Source organism: Vigna umbellata, chromosome 4 (assembly GCF_029865625.1).
Source record: "Vigna umbellata cultivar VRB3 chromosome 4, Vumbellata_1.0, whole genome shotgun sequence".
NCBI classification, from domain to species: Eukaryota; Viridiplantae; Streptophyta; class Magnoliopsida; order Fabales; family Fabaceae; genus Vigna; species Vigna umbellata.
The window spans coordinates 73,423,327-73,450,003 of record NC_142168.1 but is presented as its reverse complement, the minus strand read 5'-3'; the positions used below and the strand labels follow the sequence as shown (position 1 = coordinate 73,450,003).

At 36.8% G+C, this 26,677-nt stretch overlaps 1 protein-coding gene across 1 annotated transcript; it reads left to right on the top strand.

Moving 5' to 3' along the window:
* The first annotated feature begins 461 nt into the window (after positions 1-461).
* On the top strand, positions 462-25,316 carry LOC124844638 (uncharacterized). The gene is given in 31 exon segments (XM_088114408.1): positions 462-991; positions 2,109-2,832; positions 4,801-5,049; positions 5,051-5,208; positions 5,210-5,517; positions 5,520-5,652; positions 5,654-5,829; positions 5,832-10,661; positions 10,664-10,778; positions 13,118-13,176; positions 13,179-14,276; positions 14,279-14,572; positions 14,575-14,616; positions 15,264-15,383; positions 15,386-15,526; positions 16,374-16,594; positions 17,755-18,026; positions 18,536-19,020; positions 19,023-19,280; positions 19,283-19,633; positions 19,636-19,893; positions 19,896-20,090; positions 20,093-20,440; positions 20,443-21,554; positions 21,635-21,764; positions 21,988-22,511; positions 22,607-22,655; positions 22,658-23,517; positions 24,230-24,413; positions 24,942-25,028; positions 25,031-25,316. Coding segments are annotated over 31 exon segments (14,223 nt in total). The 5' UTR covers positions 462-656; the 3' UTR covers positions 25,138-25,316.
* Positions 25,317-26,677: the final 1,361 nt, after the last annotated feature.

The following is a 26,677-nucleotide window of genomic DNA, read 5'->3' as shown; positions in this document are numbered from 1 at the left end:
ATGGGATTAGATTTATGAAACCAAAAAAATAAATATCACTCCATCTTTTTAAATACCTTACTATTTAACCTAAAGAAAGTATTCATTATTATATTTAACATAGAGAAGGAAATAAGAAAAATATGATATTTTCAATTAAGTTTATATCAATCCTAAATGAAGAAAAAGGAAAAAAAAAAGACTTTCTCTCACACCAAAAATGTACATTCCAATTCAAAATAAGGAGTGAATAAAACATAATTAAAATTAAAAAAAAATATCTGTCACAAGCGTTGTGACACAAGGAGGTTTAGGTCTGAGTGCTACCACATGAATTTTCCAGTAGCTCTATCGTCATTGTCTAGAAATGAAGACCAGTTCCAAAAGTTGAAAACGTAATGACACGCAAGCAAACATCACCGTCAATAAAATAAAAGCTACCCCCTCAAGTCTCTTGAAAGAGAGAAAACCAACAACTCGAAAACAACCGCGAAATTCTTCTGACAACAAAATCACCAGAATAAAAGAAAGTTCTTCTCTCCTTTTCTCTTTTTCTCTTTTCTCTTTCTCTTTCTGTTATTCTTTTTACTTGGACGATGAAACTGAATCAAAATTAAAACCTATCGCATCATCGGAATACCATAGTCTTCGTATGCGCAATCGAGCGCCGTAGAACAATGGCTCCGGAATCGATCTTTCTAGAAGATTTCGGGCAGACGGTTGATCTCACTCGCCGCATCCGCGAGGTTCTGCTGAACTATCCGGAGGGAACCACGGTCCTCAAGGAGCTCGTACAGAATGCAGACGACGCCGGCGCCACCACCGTCTCGCTCTGCCTCGATCGCCGCACCCACCGCGGCGACTCGCTGCTCACGAACTCTCTTGCTCAGTGGCAGGGACCCGCTCTGCTGGCCTACAACAACGCCGTTTTCACCGAGGACGATTTCGTCAGCATCTCCAAGATCGGCGGAAGCGCCAAGCATGGACAGGCCTCCAAGACCGGTCGCTTCGGGTACTTTCTTTTTTCGCCGCGGTCTTATCCAACTTGTTCAATTGAACTGTGATTATGTTGATTGATGTTGTTTATTTGTTTTGTGTTGATGTTTGGTTCAATCCAAGGATTTAGGTGTGAAGTAATTGTAGTTGTTGCTGGAATATAGCGAGAAGTGATGTGTGGTCGTTGACAACGGAATTGTGTTGTTATGTTCTATTTTTTTATAAGTGGTTTTGGTATTTTATGCGTGTTTGTGAGAAGTTAAAAAATGTAGTGCACTGGTTTTGGTGTAAAGTTTTTGTTGTTGCAGTTTTAACTGGAAAATATGGTGAGAGAAGTGATATGTGTTTTGTTCTAGATGATTGACGAAGGAGTTGTATAATTGTGAATTTTGATTGTTTTTTCTAGCTTATGCGTGCTCTGTGACAGCTTCAAAAATATAGTACGTTTGTTAAATTTTTTGTTGTAGTTGTAACCGGACATTATGGTGAGATAAGTGATGTGTGGTCGTTGACGATTGATGAATAGAGTTATGGAGAGTATGAATGCTTTTAGTATTTTATGTGTTTTGTGAGAATGTAAAAATGTAGTGCGAAGGTTTGTTTTTGTTGATCTTTTCCCTTTCATGTGCGAGTGAACTGTCGGAACTGAAGCTGGACTTTCTGTACTGCAATGTAAAGGCTCTGATAATGAGATTGACGTGTGAGAATGCCATAATGATTTTTATTCATAAACTGAATGGGGGATGTTCTTCATTTTAGTGTTTGTCATTTAGTGTACCTATATATATGGTTGCACTCATTTTTAAAAAGAAAAGGAGAGTTGTCCTAGGACACTTAAATGGTATTCACATCTAGAGAGAAAGAGAGTAAAAGAGAGAAGTGTAGGAATGATAGGAAGATAGAGATAGAGAGACGGGATAGGTGGTAATGAGGTGCTTGATTTATAGGAGTGTTTTTATACCATTACTCTTTCAAAATTGTCATTTTGTTCAGTAACCAACGCTGCCAGTTGCCAATTTCCCTTTCTCCGTCTATCATTTGTTTTTTGGAAAAAAAGTCATATTAACCTGATGTTTGGGTTCTTTGCATTTCTCTAATTCTTGTTGTCATTTTGTTCTGCATATACATTTTAGGGTTGGCTTCAACTCAGTGTACCATTTGACAGATCTTCCCTCTTTTGTGAGCGGCAAATATGTTGTATTGTTTGATCCTCAGGGTGCTTATCTTCCAAGAGTTTCTGCAGCAAATCCCGGGAAGCGGATTGATTTCACTGGCTCATCTGCCCTCTCCTTTTACAGGGACCAGTTTTCCCCATATTGTGCTTTTGGTTGTGACATGCAAAGTCCTTTTTCTGGAACACTGTTCCGTTTTCCTTTGAGAAATGCAGACCAGGCAGTCAGAAGTAAGCTCTCAAGGCAAGCATATTCACCAGAAGACATTTCCTCCATGTTTGTTCAACTCTTCGAAGAAGGAGTTTTGGCACTTCTGTTTCTTAAGAGTGTGCTGTGCATTGAAATGTATTTGTGGGATGTTGGAGAATCTGAACCTAAGAAAATTCATTCATGTTCTGTCAGTTCAGTATCTGATGATACAGTTTGGCATCGACAGGCACTGGTCAGATTGTCTAAGCATTTAAATACTACAGCTGAAATGGATGCATTTCAGTTGGACTTTGTAAGTGAGAGAATAAGTGGTGATGAAGCTAAGAGGCAAACCGAGAGATTTTATGTGGTGCAAACCATGGCCGCAGCATCTAGTAGGATTGGCTCTTTTGCTACTACTGCATCAAAAGATTATGACATTCACTTGCTGCCATGGGCATCAATTGCGGCATGCATTTCTGAAAATTTATCGAATGTAATTTTCAATATCTTATCCTTTTGCTGTTGCCCCAACCTCTTCTCTCTCTCTCCCGTGCATACACATTGAATTCTTGTTACTATAAATTTAGATTTGCTTTTGGTTCTGCCCCATTATTAACTGTCATCTTAGTGTGGATGTGAACACAGTTGAAAGGCATGGACCATTTACGAACATTTTGGTTCATCCAGCCCTCCAATTAATTTTGACTCCAATTGATGATTGAAAGTAAAGCATGTAACTCTGTTTGAAGTATAAAAGGTTATTGGGCTCGTCCAATGAGTTTGAAAAGAGTTTACTCCTCTGGTCAGATGTTTTGGGAGATCAATGGGGTGGTTGTTTCAGAGAAAAATGCAATGAGGCTGTTTCTTGTTTGTGTTCTAGATTTGGCATTTAGATCAGTGATGTATCTTTAATAGGATATCAAGTGGATTAGAGCTCTATACTTGATGTGTTACAACTTTGTATGTTTTTTGGTCCTTTGCTTTCCTTTCTTTCCCTTTGTTCTTGTAGGATACTGCATCTTCGTGGTATGTTTATTGTTTAAATTCTTGATTGCTTTTGTGGTTCTAGATTTATTTTTAGTTTATTGCTTACAACAAATAGCCATCATGGTGAATTTATTATGATATGTTATGTTTTCCATGATGTATGATACGTCCATTGGAACTTGCTTTTATTTTATAGGTGTCCCAGTGTAAATAAGAATATGATCAAAGTGATAAAGTTACCTATGAAAAGATATCACATGCAAAATTTCATTTAGAAAGTAGGAGTTTATTGATCATAGAACTTGAATCTTTTACAGGCAATGTAGACTATAACAATGCCTTCTAGGTATATACGTCGGAGTGATGGTGCATCCCAATCTTTGAAACTATCTTATTTGACTTCATATACAATGCTACCTACTGTTCTACTGATAGTGTTATGATTTGCTTTTGGTACAAAATGGAGATCTTTTTCAAGATTTTTTGTTAGTTGTTTCCAGTTACATGAGATACTTCATTCCTGTGCCTCTTAACAAGCTTTGGATCTCTCTACACAACTTTTCTCTACTAACCTTCTTATGGACCGAAATTGTTATAATTTAGGGTAGAATAATTCATTTTTTATGCTGAGAATACAATCTATACATACAAGGCTAGAAAGCTATTTTAGGAAGTATAATAATAGCTCCTAGACAACCATATCCCTATGATTCAGGGATATCCCCATCATATACTGTAATTATAATCTCCTAAATAAGGAAACAATAAAACACAAATCCTAACAGAAATAATACAGCTAATAAAACAGATTCTAACAGAAATGAAGTGAATAGATTATTTTCTGATATCAACATGGCTTGGTCAACTATTTTAAATCATATACATATTAATATTTACCAAGAGGTATTTTGAAAGTGCAACTGAGAATGAGAGACAACTAAACATTCTCTGAAAGGAGAGATTGGTTTTTGTGGTTTGAACTACCAGGGGAAGAGAAAAATGTTTCTTCCTTTTAATTTGTATCTCAATCCTTTTGGGATAGATTTGAAACCCTTTAATATAGGATAGAAGACACAATAAAATAACATTTTGGTTAAAGACCCTTTTATGTCTTAATCATACATAAAAAAATTAATAGAAAGATAAAAAGGAAAATAAAATGGAACAAAAGTAAATTCATTAAATTGATTGAGCCATTTTTAATTGAATAATATACTAATGCTTTCATACATTCAAATCAGAGAAGTGAAAAGGTGATTGGTCGTCCAGGTTTTCAAGATAACACCGGGAAGTGCTCTCCCTAGTTACCCTTCTTCTCTTGCATCTAACTTATTATACGAAAGTTGACACAACTTTTGACCCTTTTCATAGAAGAACAAATGCAGTGTACACTATAGTTTTCACTTGCTTTTTTGGAACTCTTTGTTTATATACATTGTCCATTCCTCTTATTGCTGTATGTGTTTTTTTACAGAACAATATTCTTAGGACTGGTCAGGCTTTCTGTTTTCTTCCACTACCTGTTAGAACTGGCCTTAGTGTACAAGTCAATGGATTCTTTGAGGTCTCATCAAATCGACGTGGCATCTGGTTTGGGGATGACATGGATAGAAGTGGAAAAGTTCGTTCTACCTGGAATAGGCTTCTTCTGGAAGATCTTGTTGCTCCTACTTTTATGCATATGCTACTTGGTATTAAAGAATTGTTGGGCCCAACAGACCTTTTACTATTCTTTGTGGCCTACTGGCACTTTTGAAGAGCCATGGAATATATTGGTTGAACAAATATACAAAAGTATTGGTCATGCTACAGTTATGTATTCAGATGTCAATGGAGGAAGTTGGGTATCACCAAGTGAAGCCTTTCTTCATGATGAAAATTTCCAGAAGTGAGGACCTTGGTTTGGCTTTGATGAAGCTGGGAATGCCAGTTGTGCATATACCTAGTTCATTGTTTGACTTGCTTTTACAGTATAGCTCAAGCAAGGTGGTTACACCTGGTACAGTACGCCAATTTCTTAGGGAAAATGGTAGACTTAATTATTTGAGCAGACAGTACAGGTTTCTATTGCTCGAATATTGCCTAGAGGACTTGGTTGATGATGATGTTGGAAAAGAGGCTTATGATCTTCCTTTACTTCCTTTGGCTAATGGCAATTTTGCATCATTTTCAGAAGCATCAAAAGAAGTTTCTTATTCATTTGTGATGAATTAGAATACAAGCTTATGCAACTGGTTTCTGATAGAGTAATTGATCAGAACATTCCTCCCAATATATTAAGCAGACTATCTGCTATTGCGATGTCCTCAAAAACCAATGTCATTTTTTAGTATTCACCATTTTGCCCAGCTATTCCCTGCATTTATGCCAGGTGACTGGAAATATAAAAGTAAAGTGTTCTGGAACCCTGACTCTTGTCAAAAGCCAACATCATCATGGTTTCTGCTATTCTGGCAATACCTTGGAAAGCACACTGAAATATTACCACTATTTAGTGATTGGCCATTTTGCCTTCCACATCAGGGCATCTGTTAAGACCTTCTAGACAATTGAAAATGATCAATGGAAGCAAAATCTCTGATATGTTACAGGGTATCCTTGTGAAAGTTGGATGTCATATATTGAATCCAAATTATGTAATTGAGCATCCAGATATATCTAGTTATGTATGTGATGACAATGCAACAGGTGTTTTGGAATCAATATTTAATGCAGTTTCAAGTCCTGAAGTTATGTATGCTTCACTTGATAGTCTAGCAACTGAAGAGAGAAATGAACTCCGGAGATTTCTTCTTGATCCTAAATGGTATGTTGGACCCTCTATGGATGAATTTAGCATAAGGTTTTGCAAGAGATTACCTATATTTAGAGTCTACGGAAGAGAGTCTGCTGAAGATTTCCAATTTTCTGCTTTAGAAAATCCTCGAAAGTACTTACCACCATTAGATGTGCCGGACATTATTCTGGTTGGCATTGAGTTCATGGTCAAATCCTCGAAAGTTGAAGAGGATATTTTGTCGAGATGTTATGGAGTCGAGAGAATGGGTAAAGCACAGTTTTACATGCAACATGTTTTTAATAGAGTTAGCGAGTTGCAAGCTGATGTTCGGGATAGCATAATGTTATCGGTTTTACAAAATTTGGCTCTTTTGTCCCTTGAAGATGCATATATTAGGGACTCATTGAAAAATTTGAAATTCATACCGACACTCACTGGTGGTCTTAAGTGTCCTTTAGTTTTGTATGATCCTTGTAATGAAGAACTATATGCATTACTAGAAGACTCAGATAATTTCCCTGCTGGTGCTTTTCGAGAATCTGAAATACTTAATATTCTACGAGGCTTGGGACTTAGAACTTCTGTGTCTCCAGATACTGTTTTAGAATGTGCTCGATGCATCGAGCGTTTGATGCATGAGGATCAACAAAAGGCATACTTAAGAGGGAAAGTGCTTTTCTCTTACCTTGAAGTTAATGCACTAAAGTGGCTTCCTGATCAAGTTGTTGATAATAAAGGAGCAGTTAACAGAATATTATCACGAGCAACAACTGCTTTTAGGTCTAGCAACACAAAATCTGATCTTGAAAAATTCTGGATTGACCTAAGGCTGATTTCTTGGTGCCCAGTTCTAGTCACTAACCCTTTTCAGTCATTACCATGGCCAGTTGTCTCATCAATGGTTGCTCCTCCAAAACTTGTAAGGCCACTAAGTGATTTGTGGCTTGTCTCAGCTAGCATGCGGATATTGGACGTCGAATGCTCTTCCACAGCTTTATTGTATGGTCTAGGATGGATGTCCCCACCTGGAGGAGGTGTAATTGCTGCACAGTTACTGGAGCTTGGGAAAAATAATGAGATTGTGTCTGATCAAGTTCTTAGGCAGGAATTAGCTCTGTCAATGCCGAGAATATATTCAATACTGACTGGAATGATGTCTTCAGATGAGATTGAGATTGTAAAAGCTGTTCTTGAAGGATGTCGATGGATTTGGGTGGGGGATGGATTTGCAACTTCTGAGGAAGTTGTCCTAGATGGTCCTCTTCATTTGGCTCCATATATTCGTGTTATCCCAATTGATTTGGCAGTTTTCAAAAAATTATTTCTTGAACTTGGTATTCGTGAATTCTTGCAACCTGCTGATTATGCTAATATTCTTCATAGGATGGCAGTTAGAAAGGGATCATCTCCTCTTGACACACAGGAGATAAGGGCCGTCACACTAATAGTGCATCATTTAGCTGAAGTTTACCATTATGAACAAAAAGTCCAGCTCTATCTGCCAGATGTGTCAGGTAGACTATTTCTTGCTAGTGACTTGGTTTATAATGATGCCCCCTGGTTGCTTGGCTCAGATGATTCCAATGGCTCATTTGGCAGTCCTCCAAATGTGGCTTGGAATGCAAAGAAAACAGTACAAAAATTTGTGCATGGAAACATTTCTAATGATGTAGCAGAAAAGCTTGGAGTTTGCTCTCTTCGTCGGATGTTGCTGGCAGAGAGCTCAGATTCAATGAATTTTGGCCTGTCTGGAGCTGCTGAGGCTTTTGGACAGCATGAGGCTTTGACTACAAGGCTCAAGCACATACTTGAAATGTATGCTGATGGACCTGGGACCCTATTTGAGCTGGTACAAAATGCAGAAGATGCTGGAGCTTCTGAAGTAATATTTCTTTTGGATAATTCTCACTATGGGACTTCTTCTATTCTTTCTCCTGAAATGGCTGATTGGCAAGGTCCTGCTCTATACTGTTTCAATGACTCAGTTTTTAGCCCCCAAGATCTTTATGCAATATCGCGTATTGGTCAAGAAAGTAAACTTGAGAAGGCTTTTGCAATTGGGAGATTTGGACTAGGATTTAATTGTGTCTATCACTTTACTGACATCCCTATGTTTGTTTCGGGAGAAAATATTGTAATGTTTGATCCCCATGCCAGTAATTTGCCTGGGATTTCTCCTTCACACCCTGGTTTACGAATTAAATTTGTGGGACGAAAGATTTTGGAGCAATTTCCTGACCAATTTTCCCCAATGCTACATTTTGGCTGTGATTTGCAACATCCTTTTCCTGGTACATTATTTCGATTCCCTCTTAGAAGTGCAGGTGTTGCCTCTCGGAGCCAAATCAAAAAGGAAATTTATACACCTGAAGATGTCAGATCTCTTTTTACTTCTTTTTCTGAGGTTGTTTCTGAAACATTACTTTTCCTGCGCAATGTGAAATCTATCTCTATTTTTGTGAAGGAAGGAACAATGAATGAAATGCACCTGCTGCACCGTGTATGCAGAACCTGTATAGGTGAGCCTGAAACTGGATCTGCTGAAGCCCAGGATGTGTTCAATTTCTTCAAGGAAAGTAGACGTGTTGGAATGAATAGAGTTCAGTTTCTGAAGAAACTAAGTCTATCCATTGGCAGAGATTTGCCTTATAAATGCCAGAAGATCATAATTACTGAACAAAGCACATCATCTCGTACTTCACACTATTGGATAACCACAGAATGTTTAGGTGATGGGAATGCTCAAAAGAAAAGATCTGAAACAGCCAATAGTAGCTATTACAATTTTGTTCCATGGGCATGTGTTGCTGCATATTTGAATTCTGTCAAGGTTGAAATTGACATGGTTGAAAGTTCAAAGGGGGAGAATGATTGCACGGTTTCTCCTGATCTGTTTCAAAGTGTTAGTTTGCCTAATCATCAGTTGGAGAATTTTGAAGGTCGTGCATTCTGCTTTTTACCTTTACCAATCAGTACTGGTCTTCCTGCTCATGTGAATGCATACTTTGAATTGTCATCAAATCGCAGGGATATCTGGTTTGGTTCTGATATGGCTGGAGGTGGAAGAAAACGCTCAGAGTGGAATATTTTCCTCCTTGAAAATGTTGTTGCCCCTGCATATGGTCGTTTGCTTGAGAAAATAGCATCAGAGATCGGCCCTTGCAATTTGTTCTTCTCGTTATGGCCAACAACATTAGGGTTAGAACCTTGGGCATCAGCAGTGCGGAAACTCTATCAATTTGTTGCTCAGTTTAATCTCCGTGTATTATATACAGAAGCTAGAGGAGGACAGTGGACTTCAACCAAACATGCTATATTTCCTGATTTTACTTTCCCCAAGGCAGCTGAGCTTGTAAAAGCGTTGTCTGGGGCTTCTCTACCTGTCATTACTCTTCCACAGTCACTTTCTGAAAGGTTTATGGAAATCTGTCCATCATTGCATTTTATGACTCCTAAGCTGTTAAGGACCCTTTTAATCAGAAGGAAGCGCGAATTCAAAGACAGGGATGCAATGATATTGACTCTTGAATATTGCTTACATGACTTGCAAAAATCCTTGCAGTTTGATGCCCTATGCGGCTTGCCTTTGTTACCAGTTGCAGATGGTTCCTTTACATCAATTGATATGAAGGGAGCTGGAGAAAGAGTTTACATTGCACGTGGTGATGAATACGGCCTTCTGAAAGATTATATTCCTCATCAACTTGTAGATTGTGCTATTCCTGAAGAAGTTCATAGAAAACTTTGTTACATTGCCGAAACGGATGGAACAAACATTTCTTTCCTGTCATGCCAGTTGCTTGAGAAACTTCTTGTGAAGTTACTTCCTGTAGAGTGGCAACATGCTCGGCAAGTAAGTTGGACTCCTGGTATTCATGGCCAACCAAGTGTAGAGTGGTTGCAACTACTGTGGAACTATCTGAAATCATATTGTGATGATCTTATCATGTTTTCTAAGTGGCCTATATTGCCAGTTGGGGATGACTGCCTGATGCAGTTAGCACAAAAGTTGAATGTGATAAGAAATGATGGATGGAGTGAGAAGATGTCTTCTTTGTTAGTGAAGGTTGGATGTTTATTCTTGAGACATGATCTGTTATTGGATCACCCTAAATTGGACTGCTTTGTGCAGTCAGCAACAGCAAGAGGTGTACTAAATGTGTTTCTGGCTATTGCTTTGGAACCACATAAGATTGAGGGGATCTTTACAGATGTATCTGAAGGGGAGCTTCATGAACTAAGAAGTTTTATTCTCCAAACAAAATGGTTCTCCGAAGAGCAAATTGATGACATGCATATTGAAATCATCAAACACCTTCCAATATTTGAGTCTTACAAAAGCAGAAAACTAGTTAGTTTGAGTAGTCCTATTAAATGGCTTGGTCCTACTGGTGTTTGTGAAGATCTCTTAAATGATAATTTCTTAAGAACTGAATCAGAAACAGAGCGAGTCATTATGAAAAGGTATTTAGGAATGAAAGAACCAACTAAAGTGGAATTCTACAAGGATTACATTTTCAATCACATGTCAGAGTTCGTTTCAAGGCAAGAATTTGTTTGGCCATTCTGCATGACGTGCAGCATTTGGTTGAAGAGGATCTCTCTCTCAAGTCTTCATTCTCGTGTGCCCAATTTGTTCAGGCAGCCGATGGATCTTGGCAACAACCATCAAGGTAATATCCTATTTTTTAAAATAAAATTACAATATCTATCAATAAGTTATCTTCCTTTATTGTATTTTAAGGTGCATGCATTTTCTGTGATTTTTCTTCTAAATGGTCAGTACCAGAATAAATTTTTCTTCGGTTAACTGAACTGTGAGTGAAAAGAGAGAAAGAGAACTGAACACGAAATGAATTTTTATTATGTATTTTCACATCTGAAGGTATGAGTACAAGATGTATTTATAGGCACTGCTTACTAACAGCTATATAAGAACTAAAAGCCGTACAAAGTAGCTTACAAATAAACCTATAGCTGTTCAAAGAAAACTTACTATTAATACATCCACAAACTATACAAACTGACTTGCTTTGCTCCTAAGAAACACAAAACGAGTTGAAGACAGAGTCTTGGTTTGAACATTCACCTATTGATCAAGAGCTGGAATATGATAAATAATAGTTGCTTGGCCATAACCTTCTCTCTGACAAAGAAAACATCATCTCCATGTGCTTAGTTTGATTATGAAAAACTGGATTATGAGAACAGACAACACCTTGACTGTCACAAAAAGGAGTTGTAGTAAAAGGAAATTGCAGTTCAATAAGCAACGTAGTAATCCATGATAGCTCATCAGAAGTTTGTGCTAAACTTCTATATTTTGCTTATTGGAATGAACAATAACTTGCGGCTTGTGAGACTGCCAGGATATCAAATTAGAACCAAGAAAAGTTGTTGCTCCTGACATATCTTCTATCATCAATACCTAATGCCCAATTGGCATCACAAAAGGCTTTCAAAGATATAGAATGTCCCAGTGATAAAGATTGAAGGTGTAATTTATGAAACAATGTTCCTTTAAGGTACCTTAGAATGCGTTTAACTATAGCCGAATGAGAATCAAGTAGGTTAGCCATAACTAGCAAACATTGTTTACAACAAAACTAATTTCTTGCCAAGTAAGATTGACATATTGCAAAGTACCAACCACTGAATGATATGAAGTAAGATTTGAAAAAAGATCAGCACCATGTTTAGACAACTTGCAACTGAAGATCATAGGGTCTGAAATTGAATGAGATTCAAGCATATGTGTTTTATGAAACTAGTATCTTATATACTTTGTCTGTGTCATGAGAATAGAATAATCAGATAAATATTTGTTCTGAAGGCCAAGAAAATAGTTCAGTTGACCAAGTTTCAAGGAAAAAATTGTAGAAGTCTGGCTGTAATATTCTGAATGAGAATAACAGAGCTTCCAGTTATGATTGTATTATCAACATAAACCAAAAAGTAGACAACATCTGATTCCATTTGTAGATGAAGAGAGGTATCTCTAGTGCTATTAACAAAACCAAACTGATGAAGAGTAGTTTGTAAATGATTGAACCAAATTTTCGAGGCTTGTTTTAATTTATAGAGTGCTTTATTCAACATACAAACAAGAGATTTATCACTTGCTTTAAAACCATGTGGTTGTTGCACATAAATTGTTTTAACAAAATAACCATTCAAAAAGGCATTATTGACATCAAGTTGAAGCAATTGCCACCCATGAGAGAGAGCAATAATAAGAATAATTCTGATTGTAACAGGTTTTAGTTTTGGAGAAAAGGTTTCATGAAAATTAAAAACCATGGACTTGATGAAAACCTTTTGCTGCAAGATGAGCTTTATACTTATTTATTGAGCCATCTGCATTTTCCTTGCTTGGAAAACCCAGTTACAACCAACAACCCTTCTATTAGAGGCTAAGGGTATCAGATCCCAAGTCTTTTGTTTCATTAGAGCATCATATTCTTGTAGTAATGCAACCAGCCAATTTCATCTTTAAGAGCTTGTTTGACACTGGTAGGATTAGAATGAGATAACAAGGATGGATGAACTCTGTTTTGAAAAATACCAGATTTAGGTTGAGTTTGCATAGGATGAGTATTAAGTAAAGGTGCAATAGGAGATACTAATTCAGAAGAAGATGAACTAACACTAGTAGACATAGAGGGTGTTGCACCAAAATTTGATGTGAGGGAAGTACTGGACACTGGATTTACAGATGGTTGAGGTGGTGATAGATTTGAGTTTAAACTAAAATACTGGCTAAGACCTTTGATAGAGATTGGTGTAGAAGGAAAAAGATCAAAACAAGTTATGGATAGTTACTTGATATAATTGTAATTAGACATCAAAGCATCTGTAAATTGTTTCAAGTAATTTATGTAAATAAACACTGAATTTTCAGCTGCAGCTTTCTTGTACTGATGTTTTATCCTTGAATAGTTAAGCTTCTTGATTAAGTGTTTTACTTATATAAAAACTGACATTTGGATTGCTGACTAGAATGTTATTGCAGGCTTTATGATCCTCGGGTTCCTCACCTTAAAAAGATGCTTCATGGAAATGCTTTCTTTCCTTCGACAAATTCTTTGATCCCGAAATTTTGGATGCTTTAGTTTGCCTTGGACTTAGGACAACTCTAGGATTTACTGGCTTGCTTGATTGTGCTAGGTCAGTTAGCCTCTTGCATGATTCTGGGAACATTGATGCCTCCAAACATGGTGGAGAGTTACTGCATCTTTTAGATACATTAGCCTATAAGCTCTCAAATAAAGTTGGAAGTAAGAATGATGATCAACAAGGTGGTGTGGCTCTGGAAAGTAGCAGCATAACGGATGATGCTTTTGTATATGATGGTTTCCCTAAAGAAGAGACCTACCTGACTGATATTGATTTATTTTGTAGCAGCTCAGCATTTGATATGGTAGAAGAAGAATTTTGGTCTGAATTGAAGCTAATCTCTTGGTGTCCAGTAATTTCTAATCCAGCTGTTATGGGACTTCCGTGGTTAAAATCCAATAACCAAGTTGTTGCACCCCCTACTAGTGTGAGGCCTAAATCACAGATGTGGATGGTATCTTCCTCAATGTTTATTTTAGATGGTGAATGTGACACTACATATCTACAAACTAAACTTGGGTGGATGGATTGCCCAAATGTTGGGGTTTTAACAAGGCAGTTAGTTGAGCTATCTAAATCCTATCAGCAGCTTAAGATAAATTCACTGCTGGATCCCAGTTTTGAAGCTCAGTTGCAAAAGGAAATACCTTACCTTTACTCAAAATTGCAGGAATTTATTAATACTGAGGATATCAATAACCTGAAAGCAGGGTTGGATGGTGCTTCATGGGTTTGGATTGGTGATGATTTTGTATCACAAAATGCACTGGCATTTGATTCACCTGTAAAATTTACACCTTATTTGTATGTTGTTCCATCTGAACTATCAGAGTATAAAGATTTGTTGATAAAGCTGGGAGTTAGATTGAGTTTTGGTATTTCAGACTATCTTCAAGTATTACAAAGGTTGCAGAATGATGTGCACGGGGTTCCTCTGTCTACAGATCAGTTAAATTTTGTCCATTGTGTCCTTGAAGCCATAGTAGAGTGTTGCTTGGAGAAGCCACTTTTTGAGACTTTTGATAGTCCCTTGTTGATTCCTAATGATTTTGGAGTTTTATGCAAGCAGGAGATCTTGTATATAATGATGCACCTTGGCTGGAAAACAGCTCCCTTATTGGTAGACATTTTGTGCATCCAGTTATAGGCAATGATTTGGCTGACAAGCTTGGTGTACAGTCAGTTCGATGCCTTTCTTTAGTCAGTGATGATTTGACTAAAGATCTGCCCTGCATGGACTACAATAAAGTAAATGAACTTTTGGCGCTGTATGGAAACAATGAGTTTTTGTTGTTTGACCTTCTTGAGTTGGCAGATTGCTGCCAAGCCAAGAGATTACACCTGGTTTATGATAAAGGGAACATCCTCGCCAATCCCTGCTGCAGCACAATTTAGGTAATTTTTATGTTTTAGAAAATTTGGATATTTTTGTTTAGGTAATGTATAGTCATTTGTTTCAACAAAATGACTGTTATTTTTGTCGAGGAGGTCATGTGAGGAGGAATGATACACTGGCTAACAAGAGTAGTCAATAATTTTGGTTTTCTATAGTGGAGAGATAATGGGCTGCTGCCCTTCCAGCCCACCATGCCTAGTGAGTCAACCTACTTGAACCATAAATTTTTATAAAGGACTACCAAAGACTTGGTTCATTGAATAGGAGGATATTTCTCGATTGATGTATCATGTTTGGATGTTCTTCTAGAGCTCTAGGTGAATTTTCCCTTCTCATCAAGCAGTTAGGTTACTGCATTGTGCATTGTGGCATCAAGTTCGAGTCCTAGAAACAACTTCCCTGCTCAGTGGGTTAGATTGTTAGGGCTGCTTATCCTGACTATCCTCAGACTCCAGAATTAGATGTGTGCACAGGGACTTATTTTCTTACAATGTTTCCAAATATCATTGGATGCCAATGTTGGCTAGCTTAACTTATGGAATACCCATAGATAGTCTCTGTTGAGTGTGAGATGACCATACTGTGTTTAGCTGTTTTGGATTACTTTTCTAAATTGCAGTTAACATGGTATGATTTCTTTATACAGGTGAATTCCAAGGGCCTGCCCTTGTAGTAATCTTCGAAGGTGCTTGCTTGAGTCGAGAGGAATTTAGTAATCTCCAGCTCCGTCCTCCATGGAGATTGCGTGGCAACACAATTAACTATGGTTTGGATTGGTTAGCTGCTATTCCATCTGTGATCTTCTCTCAGTCATGTCTGGTGGCTTCTTTTATATGTTTGATCCTCGTGGCTTGGTACTTGGTACACCTTTGGCAAATGCCCCGTCAGCAAAGATGTTTTCTTTGATAGGTATACTGTGCGCTAATCATCTGAGTTAATGCAAAATAATTAAATAGTTTCTAACGTTTTCCATTTCAGACCCATTTACTATCTTTCACTTTTCTACTACTGATAACTTTTGGAAGTGTACTGTGAGTACTCTAGGTTGATCTCTTGCAGACATAGTTTACTATGTCAGATGGTAGGGACTGTTTGACTGGAGAATTGTAGAGCACACAACTTGTATCATGTGCTTTTATACCAAAATGTTAAAAAGTCGTATAAGTATCATTTTCCCAATAACAGAGCCAAGTCAGAGAAGAGAAAATGCAAGACTAATGGCAATAGTTCATTGAAATATTTTCTGTTCTCTTTACCCGTCCGTCAAGTTCATTGAAGCCCTCAAAGTTTATACTTTATTTGTCTTGCAAAAATCTTTGTTAAATTATTTTTTTCTTTTGGAATGAATAATCCCTGACTTGGTTAATAATGTTCAAACAGTGGTTAGTGAGTAGCTGGTTATTGTCATGGTTAGTCGTGCAAAGGTTAATTGTTCCTAAATTGTAAAGCAATTCCAAAACTTTTGTTTTTTGAGTAATATTCTTTGATCCTTTTCATGGTGTTAGTTAATGGTTACTTATGAGAGGTACCCTATTGGCTATGCTTCAAGATTGGAAAGCCTTTTGGTATCAGTATCCTTGATTTAAGTTTATTTTAATATGCATTTTCGTAGTGTTACTTTTGTACTTCTCCCTTATGTGGAGTATTTTTTTATAAAATAAAAGTTCATAAGTATTCTCTTATTTAATTTTGAAATCTAATAGCCAAATTCCTATACAATTGTAGAACATAAAGTTGTTTACTCTTGAGGTTGCAGGTAATGATCTGACTCAACGATTTTGTGATCAATTTAGTCCAATGCTCATTGAGCAGACTGACTTGTGGTCATTAGCTGATTCTACCATTATTCGGATGCCTTTATCATTTGATTGCTTGAAGGATGGACCTGACCTTGGATCAAACAGAATAAGGCATATTATTGACATATTTATGAAGCATGGATCTAGAGCACTCCTGTTTCTGAAGTCAGTTTTACAGGTAAATTTAGTACTGTTCTATTCTTCATGCAGCAAGGCAGAACAAATGGGATTTAACAGGTTGAAATTAGATTTTCTTTGGGATTCGGGATAGAACTTGGGGAATTAAATGTTCACATGGAATGTGGGGAAATATTTGTTTGGAGGTATTTGGTTGAGTTGAGGTTTATGGGATGTGAATGAGCCATGCATGCTAGATTAGGTTGTGACAAATTCAAGCAAGAAATTCTGGTGATTTGATGTGGTGAAAATCTAATGCTCTTTGGGGGGAAATGGATTTGGTTTTTTATGAAACTTACAATGTGAGGAAGGAACTCACTTGAGTGTTCAAATGTGATTTGGGAGGTGAAAAGGAGGAAGATGAGCAAATATACATGGAGAAAGACCCACATACCCATCTATTAAGGTTTTGGGTATAGAGTGGTGTCTTGGTGCCTTGTGAGGTTGGTTCCTAGCTCTTTAGTCAAGATCTCGCTGATGGTTCCCTCGAAGATCCCAAAAATTGGCAATGTCTATGGGGAAAATGTAGGAGAAAAGTCTTCCAGTGGGGTGAGGTTACAATGTGTGAAAGGGACTAATAGTTAAAGGTGAAAGTTGTTGGTTTTAAGTGAGTTGGAAGTCTCACACGTTTATTATGCTCCATAGTCTATCTTATCCATACCATATATTAGAGATGGGAACTTTATGTATAAGTGCTTTTACATTATATTTGCATTTCACTGTTAACTCCTTTAGATTTTCTGTTGGATTTAGTTAGCTATCTGTTAATTTGTTAGCTTCTTCGTCAGCAACTCATATGTACAGCTACTAACACCTACATTAAATACCAACTACATATATATAATACATATTCTAACAAGTACTAATTACATGGCTAATTAACTGTTTAACTACAGATCTGATCAAGGACTACTTTTTTAGGGAAGAAATAGTCAAGAAGTAATTATGATTCTTGGTGCATGTGCATGTGTCTATTTATATATGTGGATGGCTTATCTCTATTATTGAACTCATTATCATCTACTATTGTTAGAAAATTGTTCATACAAAACACCTGTATACTTAATATGTCTTACTTGTAATTTCTACCATATGAGAGGACTCTTGTCTGGAACATTTTCATGATTCTATTGAGCCAGAGTGAAATTGCATTTCTTCTAGGTATCCATATCAACGTGGGAAGAAGGACATTCTAATCCAAGGCGGAATTTTTCTATAAGCATTGACCCATCATCTTCTATTTTGAGGAATCCATTTTCTGAAAAGAAATGGAGAAAGTTTCAATTATCAAGAATATTTAGCAGCTCCAATGCGATGATAAAGATGCATGTAATTGATGTGAATTTATATTCAGAAGGAACTACAGTCATTGATAGATGGCTTGTTGCACTCAGCTTGGGTTCTGGGCAAACCAGAAATATGGCTCTTGATCGGTATGGTTATATTTGAATTGCATGGATGTCAAAAACTCATGTTGATGTCTTACAATAACTTTTGTATGATCTGTGTCAATGCTTTACAATAACTTGGTTGCCATTTTCCTTTTATTAACTTAAAAACCTTTTTACTTATCGATGGCGCAGTTTGAGGATGCATCCAGCACTTTTTCTCTCTAAAATACAAAAGAGCCATAGAAAACACAGAAGTTTATGAATGTGGAAGCTATTTTCCATGGTTTCTTTATTTCTTGCAAAAAACTCCTTGGCTTTGCACATTGCTTCTTTGTCTTGATCTTAAGGGAGGGTTCATACTGAAGCTTTTTCATTCTTTATTCCTCTTTTTCAGTTAGAGTTGGAAGGACAGTAAAGAAGTCTTAGTTTATATTGAAACTCATTCAAGCGTAATGATTGAAGTTTTATGTTCCATATGTTATGTTTATCTCATGAAAGTTTTGTTTTGTTTGGTAATATCTATCAAAATTCAATTTTTTTTTTCTGTTCAGGAGGTATCTTGCATACAACTTGACTCCCGTTGCTGGAATAGCAGCACTTATATCCAGCAATGGCTATCATGCCAATGATTTCTCAAGGAGCTCAATTATGGCCCCTCTTCCTTTGTCTGGTTGTATAAACTTACCTGTCACTATCATAGGTTGTTTTCTTGTGTGTCACAATACGGGTCGTTATCTCTTTAAATACCAAGACAGAGGGGCTTCTACTCAGGGACACTTTGATGCCGGAAATCAATTAATTGAATCTTGGAACAGAGAGGTGATGTCTTGTGTATGTGATTCCTATGTTGAAATGGTTTTGGAGATTCAGAAGCTAAGAAGAGATATTCCAAGCTCATTATTTGATTCGAGTGCCTATTCTGCAATCAGTCGCTCTTTGAAGGCTTATGGAGATCAAATCTACTCCTTCTGGCCTCGATCTTGTGAGAGGAAAGTTCTGATTGATCAACAAGCTAATCATGATGACAACCCTCCAAGTCCACCAAGAGTTGTCTTAAAGCAGACTGGGAATGCCTTAAAGACCGGGTAATACATCCATTTTATTCTCGTATTGTTGACCTTCCAGTATGGCAGCTGTACTCAGGAAATTTGGTCAAGGCTGACGAAGGCATGTTTCTTTCACAGCCGGGGAATGGATTGATTGGTAATTTGCTTCCAGCTACAGTTTGCAGCTTTGTAAAGGAGCATTATCCTGTATTTTCAGTACCGTGGGAATTGGTGACTGAAATCCAAGCTGTCGTTTTTCAGTGCGAGAAATTAGACCAAAAATGGTTAGGGATCTCCTAAAGGTTTCTTCAAAGCCATTTACTCTGCAATCAGTTGACACGTATATAGATGTTCTTGAATATTGCTTGTCTGATTTTCAGAAAGCAGAGTCATCCACCTCAGCCAAAGATAATGATCCTGATACTTCCAATGCTTTTTCCCGAGAAATTGATATCCACAGAATCACTTCTTTTCAGCGTAATATTCCAGGCTCCACTACTCGGGGAGAAGCCAGTTCTGGAGATGCATTGGAAATGATGACAAGTTTAGGGAAGGCTTTATTTGATTTTGGTCGGGGTGTTGTTGAGGACATTGGTAGATCAGGAGCCCTGGGTCTTACAGTAATGCTATGACTTCCATTGGTCAAAGTAGGGACGAAAAGTTCATATTAATTGCTTCAGAACTCAAAGGCTTACCATTTCCAACTGGAACTAGCAATTTAAAAAAGTTGGGCTTAAATGAACTTTGGATTGGGAATAAAGAGCAGCAGTCATTGATGCTTCCCTTGGGAGACAAATTTATTCATTCTAAACTAATAGACAGGCCTCTCTTAGGTGGCATATTTTCTAATTTTACCCTCCAGTCTCTATAAAGCTGCAAAACTTCTCCCTTAATTTACTGGCCAATCATATGAAACAAATTTTCCATGAAGATTGGGTGAACCATGTAATGGGATCGAATATGGCTCCATGGCTTTCTTGGGAGAAACTTCCTAGTTCTGGAAGTCAAGGGGGTCCTTCACCTGAATGGATTAGAACATTTTGGAAAAGGTTTAGGGGCTCAAGGAAGAATTATCCCTTTTCTCTGATTGGCCCCTAATTCCGGCATTTCTTGGTAGACCAGTCTTGTGCCGTGTTAGAGAGCGGCATCTGGTATTCATTCCTCCTCTTTTGGAGCACTCAAATTCGACAAGTGGGATTTCAGAAAATGAATCTGCTGAAAGTTATGTGAGTGGTGTTAGGGTGCCAAGGGATAATACTTCTGAAACTGACTTAGCAGAGTCCTATATTTCAGCTTTTGAAAGATTCAAAACCAATTATCCCTGGTTACTGCCAATGTTAAACCAGTGTAACATACCCATATTTGATGAGGCATTTATCGATTGTGCTGCTTCAAGCAATTGTTTTTCTATGTCGGTCAATCTTTGGGCCATGTCATTGCATCCAAACTTGTGGCAGCTAAGCAAGCTGGGTATTTCACTGAACCAACTAATCTCTCAACTTCAAATTGCGATGCACTTTTTTCACTCTTTTCTGATGAATTCTTCTCCAATGACTTTCATTATACCCACGAACAAATTGAAGCTTTGCGTTCTGTCCCAATATATAAAACAGTTGTTGGTTCTTATACTAAGTTGCAAGGTCAAGATCAATGCATGATCCCTTCAAATTCATTTTTAAAACCATATGACGAGCGTTGTCTTTCATGTGCCACTGATTCAAATGAAAGTTCATTTCTTCGAGCCCTTGGAGTGCTGGAGTTGCATGATCAACAGATCTTAGTACGCTTTGGCTTACCCGGCTTTGAAAGAAAATCTCAGAATGAGCAGGAGGAAATATTAATACATATTTTTAAAAATTGGCATGATCTTCAATCAGATCAGCTGGTGGTTGAAGCTTTGAAAGAAACTAAATTTGTTAGAAATTCTGATGAGTTTTCGACAGATCTGTTGAAACCATTAGATTTATTTGATCCTGGTGATGCTATCTTAATCTCTATATTCTTTGGTGAGAGAAGAAAATTTCCAGGAGAAAGGTTCAACACAGATGGGTGGCTTCGAATACTAAGGAAACTTGGGCTTCGGACTGCTACGGAGGTAGAGGTAATAATTGAATGTGCCAAAAGAGTTGAGTTTCTTGGAATTGAGTGCATGAAATCAGGTGATTTGGATGATTTTGAGACAGACATAATAAACAGTCATTCTGAAGTTTCACCAGAGGTGTGGGCATTAGGAGGTTCTGTAGTTGAATTTGTTTTCTCCAACTTTGCTCTTTTCTTTAGCAACAACTTCTGTGATCTTCTTAGCAAGATTGCATGTGTACCTGCTGAACTGGGGTTTCCTAATGTCGGTTGCAAGAGGGTGCTTGCTTCGTATAATGAAGCTATTTTGTCTAAAGATTGGCCTCTGGCTTGGAGTTGTGCTCCTATTCTTTCCAAACAACACACTGTTCCTCCAGAGTACTCGTGGGGGCCTCTGCATTTACGGAGTCCTCCTGCTTTTTGTACAGTTTTGAAGCACTTGCAAGTAAAAATGATACTTTTGGTTTATGTTTTATATTACATTACTTACCTACATGTATTTTATGCTAGCTTTCTTTTTCCTAGGTAATTGGGAGAAATGGAGGGGAAGACACTCTTGCTCATTGGCCCATTGCTTCAGGAATGAACATTGAGGAATGTACCTGTGAAATTTTGAAATATTTAGACAAAATTTGGGATTCACTTTCTTCCTCAGGTTCTTCTCTATTCTCATGTTATTCCATTTTGCTAAGGGTTGAGTAGAAAGGGTGTGACTGATATGTTTTTTGTATTTATCTCTGATTCTTCTTACTCAATGCACTTAATATATGACCAATTGGCTTACCATATTCCTGTGAACCTCCAATCATTCTGTTCATTTGATTAAGCAGGTTTGCTTAGGTTGTTACTGGAATTTCTAATTACTTGTGCTATTGCAGATGTGGCAGAGCTACGCAAAGTGGCATTTCTTCCTGTTGCAAATGGAACGCGCCTTGTGACTGCTGATGCTCTTTTTGCTCGTCTGATGATAAATTTGTCTCCATTTGCTTTTGAGCTTCCTACTGCATATCTCCCATTTGTAAAGATTCTTAAAGATTTGGGACTCCAGGACATGTTAACACTCTCTGCTGCAAAGGGTCTTCTATTACATCTTCAGAAAGCTTGTGGATATCAGCGACTAAACCCCAATGAGCTCCGTGCAGTGATGGAAATTTTGAATTTCATCTGTGATCAAATTGTTGAGGGGAACACATTGAATGGGTCAAACTGGAAATCAGAAGCCATAGTTCCAGATGATGGCTGCAGACTTGTTCATTCAGGATCCTGTGTCTATGTGGATTCTTATGGTTCTCGATATGTAAAATGTATTGATACTTCCAGGATTAGATTTGTTCATGCAGATCTTCCTGAGAGAGTATGTATCATGCTCGGCATCAAAAAATTGTCTGATATTGTCGTAGAGGTATCAAGATTTCAGGAGCATTTTCCTATTTATTGTTATCTAACTTTTGTCTGCTATAGGCTTTTACTTACTGGAATGTTTCTGTTTGGTTACAGGAACTAGATGAGGATCACGCACTACAGACTTTGGGTTCTCTGGGGTCTGTTTTCTGGTGACCCTCAAACAGAAGTTATCGAGCAAGTCTCTTCAAACTGCTGTCTGGACCATTGTTAAAAGCATGGGCAGTTACATTCCTGCATTCAATAGTTTTTCATTAGATACAATAGAATGCATATTGAACTCTACTGCGGAAAAGATGCAATTTGTTAAGTGTCTTAAAACAAAATTTCTGCTATTGCCCAATTTTGTAGATGTTACACGTGCAGGCAAAGATTTTAGCATCCCTGGGTGGAAGAATGATTCTGCACATCAAACTCTTTATTTTTTGAACCAATCAAGATCCTGTATTCTAGTTGCTGAACCACCAACTTATATTTCTCTTTTTGATCTCATTGCCATTATAGTCAGTCAGGTATTAGGCTCTCCAATCATATTGCCTGTTGGGCCCTTATTTGGTTGTCCTGAAGGATCTGAGATTGCTGTTGTTAATGTTTTAAAACTCTGCTCTGATAAGAAAGAAGTTGAACCTATAAATGGGAGTAGCAATATGGTTGGCAAGGAAATATTGCCACAGGATGCACGTCTTGTGCAGTTCCATCCACTCAGGCCCTTTTATTCTGGTGAAATAGTAGCTTGGCGGTCTCAACAAGGTGAAAAGCTGAAGTATGGTAGGGTTTGGGAAGATGTTAGACCATCTGCAGGTCAAGCTCTGTACAGAATTAAAATTGAAGTTGCGCAGGGGGATACACAATTTTTCCTTTCATCACAAGTATTTTCATTTAAGAGTGTATCAGCTAGTAGTCCTCTAAAAGAAACACTGGTGCATGATAGCCCTTTATTGAGTAGTAACATGCCCAGTGTTGATTTCCCAGAGAGCTCCTCAGGAAGGGGAGAAAGCTATTCTCAGGTTTATCCCTTGGAACTTTTCACTAATTACTAGTATCATGTATCGTAAATTTGCATTTATTACAGGCATTGCAATTTGTGATCCATCATCCTATGCTTTCCATTAACGCATGAATAATGTGTCAGCAAATGAGAGATATTTTTGGAGCTTTTAAGGTTGGGATGAAACCAAAAGCTTGAAATTAAGAAACTTTTTTGTTTAGTTTGTGGCTTATGCTCAATGCTATCTACCTTTAACTGTCACATATCTTGTTACCATTTAAAAATAAGCCTTCTGTTAGGTTTTTTGGTGACAAGAAACCTAAGCTCTATTTCAGTTTAAGAAAAACAACACAGATTTAACACCAACAAGGTAGTCAGTGTTTTATTGGAATGGAAAAACAGAAAACATTCACTACATTCAAGGGAAGAAGTTCCCTTTACACAGGCAGAACCTGTTACAAAATAAAATACCCACCACTAACCTCCATACACGCTCCCCCTTAAAAGAAAACCAACTTAGGCATTATAACCGCCTAACTGGTGTTATAACTGCCTAATTTAGTCCTTCCTAACTGTCTAACCCCCTTCTCTCCTTACTAGTAACTTCTATGCTTAATTTCTGCCTTTGTTCCTAACATAAATCTTGAGAGTTCTATCACATTCTGTTGGTTCATTTTGTATTGCTCATGTCAATTTTCTTAAATGAATGAGAAGTATCTTCTTGTGAATAGGTGCAGCCTGTGAGAGAGCAGTCTGGCAAGGTTTCATCTGCGGAACTGGTGCAGGCAGTCAATGAAATACTGTCTGCTGCTGGGATCAAAATGGATGTGGAGAAGCAGGCTCTACTTCAAAGAACATTAAATTTGCAAGAAAATCTAAGAGAGTCTCAGGCAGCTCTTGTGTTAGAGCAGGTTGGTGATTTTAATTTTTAGTTCGATGATTTCATAGCCTCGTTGTGTTATACCATTATTAATATTTTTCTTTCTGAATGGTAATTTGCCGTGTTGGCATTCTAATTTCACGATCATTTGAAAACTCTTTATGGTTTATTTGAGCATGTCATATGAACCCGTTGTTAGTTTGACGCATCGCACTTGAAACTTTTGATATCTTAAACATAGGTTTCTTGTTGGAAATTTTTGGATATCCACTTACGAAACTCCTCCTTAAACTTATCTACCAACGATTTTCTTACATATGTATGTATTGGTGCAGTCAGATATTACAAGGGACAAAAGGGTATCCATTTTTAATTATCAATTGAAGCAATGAAAATTCTATCTATGCTGCATTACAGTTGTATAAGCTTTGGGGATAGTTTTACTTTTATAGCGTAGGACGCAGTAATGATTGAACTAAAGTAGGTACCTTGATGCTTTATAATGCATATCTCTTAGAGTTAACCTTTATGATAAGTTTGAAATAACATTATACATTGTACAGGAAAAGTTGAAAAGACAACAAAAGAAGCTGATACAGCGAAAGCAGCATGGATTTGTCGGATTTGTCTGAGTTCTGAGGTTGATATAACATAGTTCCTTGTGGTCACGTATTGTGTCGTAGATGTTCTTCTGCAGTGTCCAGATGTCCTTTTTGCCGGCTTCAGGTTACAAAAGCTATCAGAATTTATCGTCCATAATTTCTCCATTGCTTTTGGACACCCTCAGATTTCCATTCGCCAATTATTAATGTTTCAAATGATTAATTGGCTGCATTGGACTCTGACATGAATATCATCTTTTGTGATTGAGCCCCAAAATGGGTACTGCTGGTTTTTTTTTTCTGTATATTGGCCTCAATGAAAAAAGGTTTTGTCAATTACCCTGTACCTTTCAAGATTCTCACATTTTTTACCACTAAATCCTGAAAAGGTTAGTGAAAAAATATCAGGCTTTGTCCCTACACACAGTTAAATAACAAAATTGACCTTTTAAAATTCTAAAACATCCCGGAAAATTTTACGCAGAACGTAATGAAATACTTTTTATATTTTACATTTTGACAGCTTTAGGAAAAAAATTCTACATATATAATTCAGTATTGATTTTCAACTATTAGAAATTTTTAATTCCAGGCTAATTTAAAAATATTCTAGGTTTTTTTTTATAAAGTATTTTTTTAAAAGCTTTAGATTCATAGCGTAGTATAAATGGAAGGAGAGTAGGAGGAATTACAGGGGAATCTGGTTTTAGGGTCTCTCCCACATTATTATTAAGTTCATATGAAATTGATACCTACTTTTATACTTGAAAATATAACAAAAATGTTATTAGGTGTTATTAACGATACATGAGTTTCTTGACATGTATACAAATCATGATTTGCATCTTATCATAAAATTCATTTATGCTTAACAAGATTGAGACTAATGACAATTAAAAGTTTCAGCTTGATCCAATTGGTTGCCTGAAAAGTTTATAAATATAAATTGAGCTAAGAAAAAAAGTTCAACTTAAATTAAACCAAACATTTTCTAATCTTAGTCATTTAGTCAAATTAAACTATAATCTATTTGAAAAACCAAGTTAACTCAACACACTTTTTTATTTTATTAATAAGACATGATTGGTCGTGTTAATATCAATAATAACAATAACATTAATGTGAGTGAGAGTAGTCTCTAAATAAAAACTTATAATAAGACAAAAATTAAAAATTTCATAACATGTTAAAACTTTCTTATTACTTTAATTTTTTCTAGTGACTACGTTCATGAAAAGCTTTAAATATATTTATAATAATATTGATCACTTATCTAAAAATTAGTTAAATAAATCAATTTAAAAATCACACAATTAACCTTTTAATTTTGTTTATCTATCACAATTACAATAATCCATTAAACCTAATTTTTCTTATATTCTGAATAAATTATTTTTTATCAAACAAACCGTTAGACCTAAACGTCAAAGGTGATTTAAAATATATCTCAAACTTAACCTATGTGGCTTATTGAAATGGGTTGAAATTTTCATTTTTACAAATACAGGTATGTCCAAAATACATTTGTCTTAATTTTTGAAGCCAATATTAAATACATTTGTCTAATTAAAACAGATTTAAATCTACACAATTTACTCTTTTTATAACACCATTGATAAAAACCATACACTGTAAGTACAACATCACCAACATAAAGTATCAAGGATGGACCAGAGAAAAATGGTCAACACCTACCA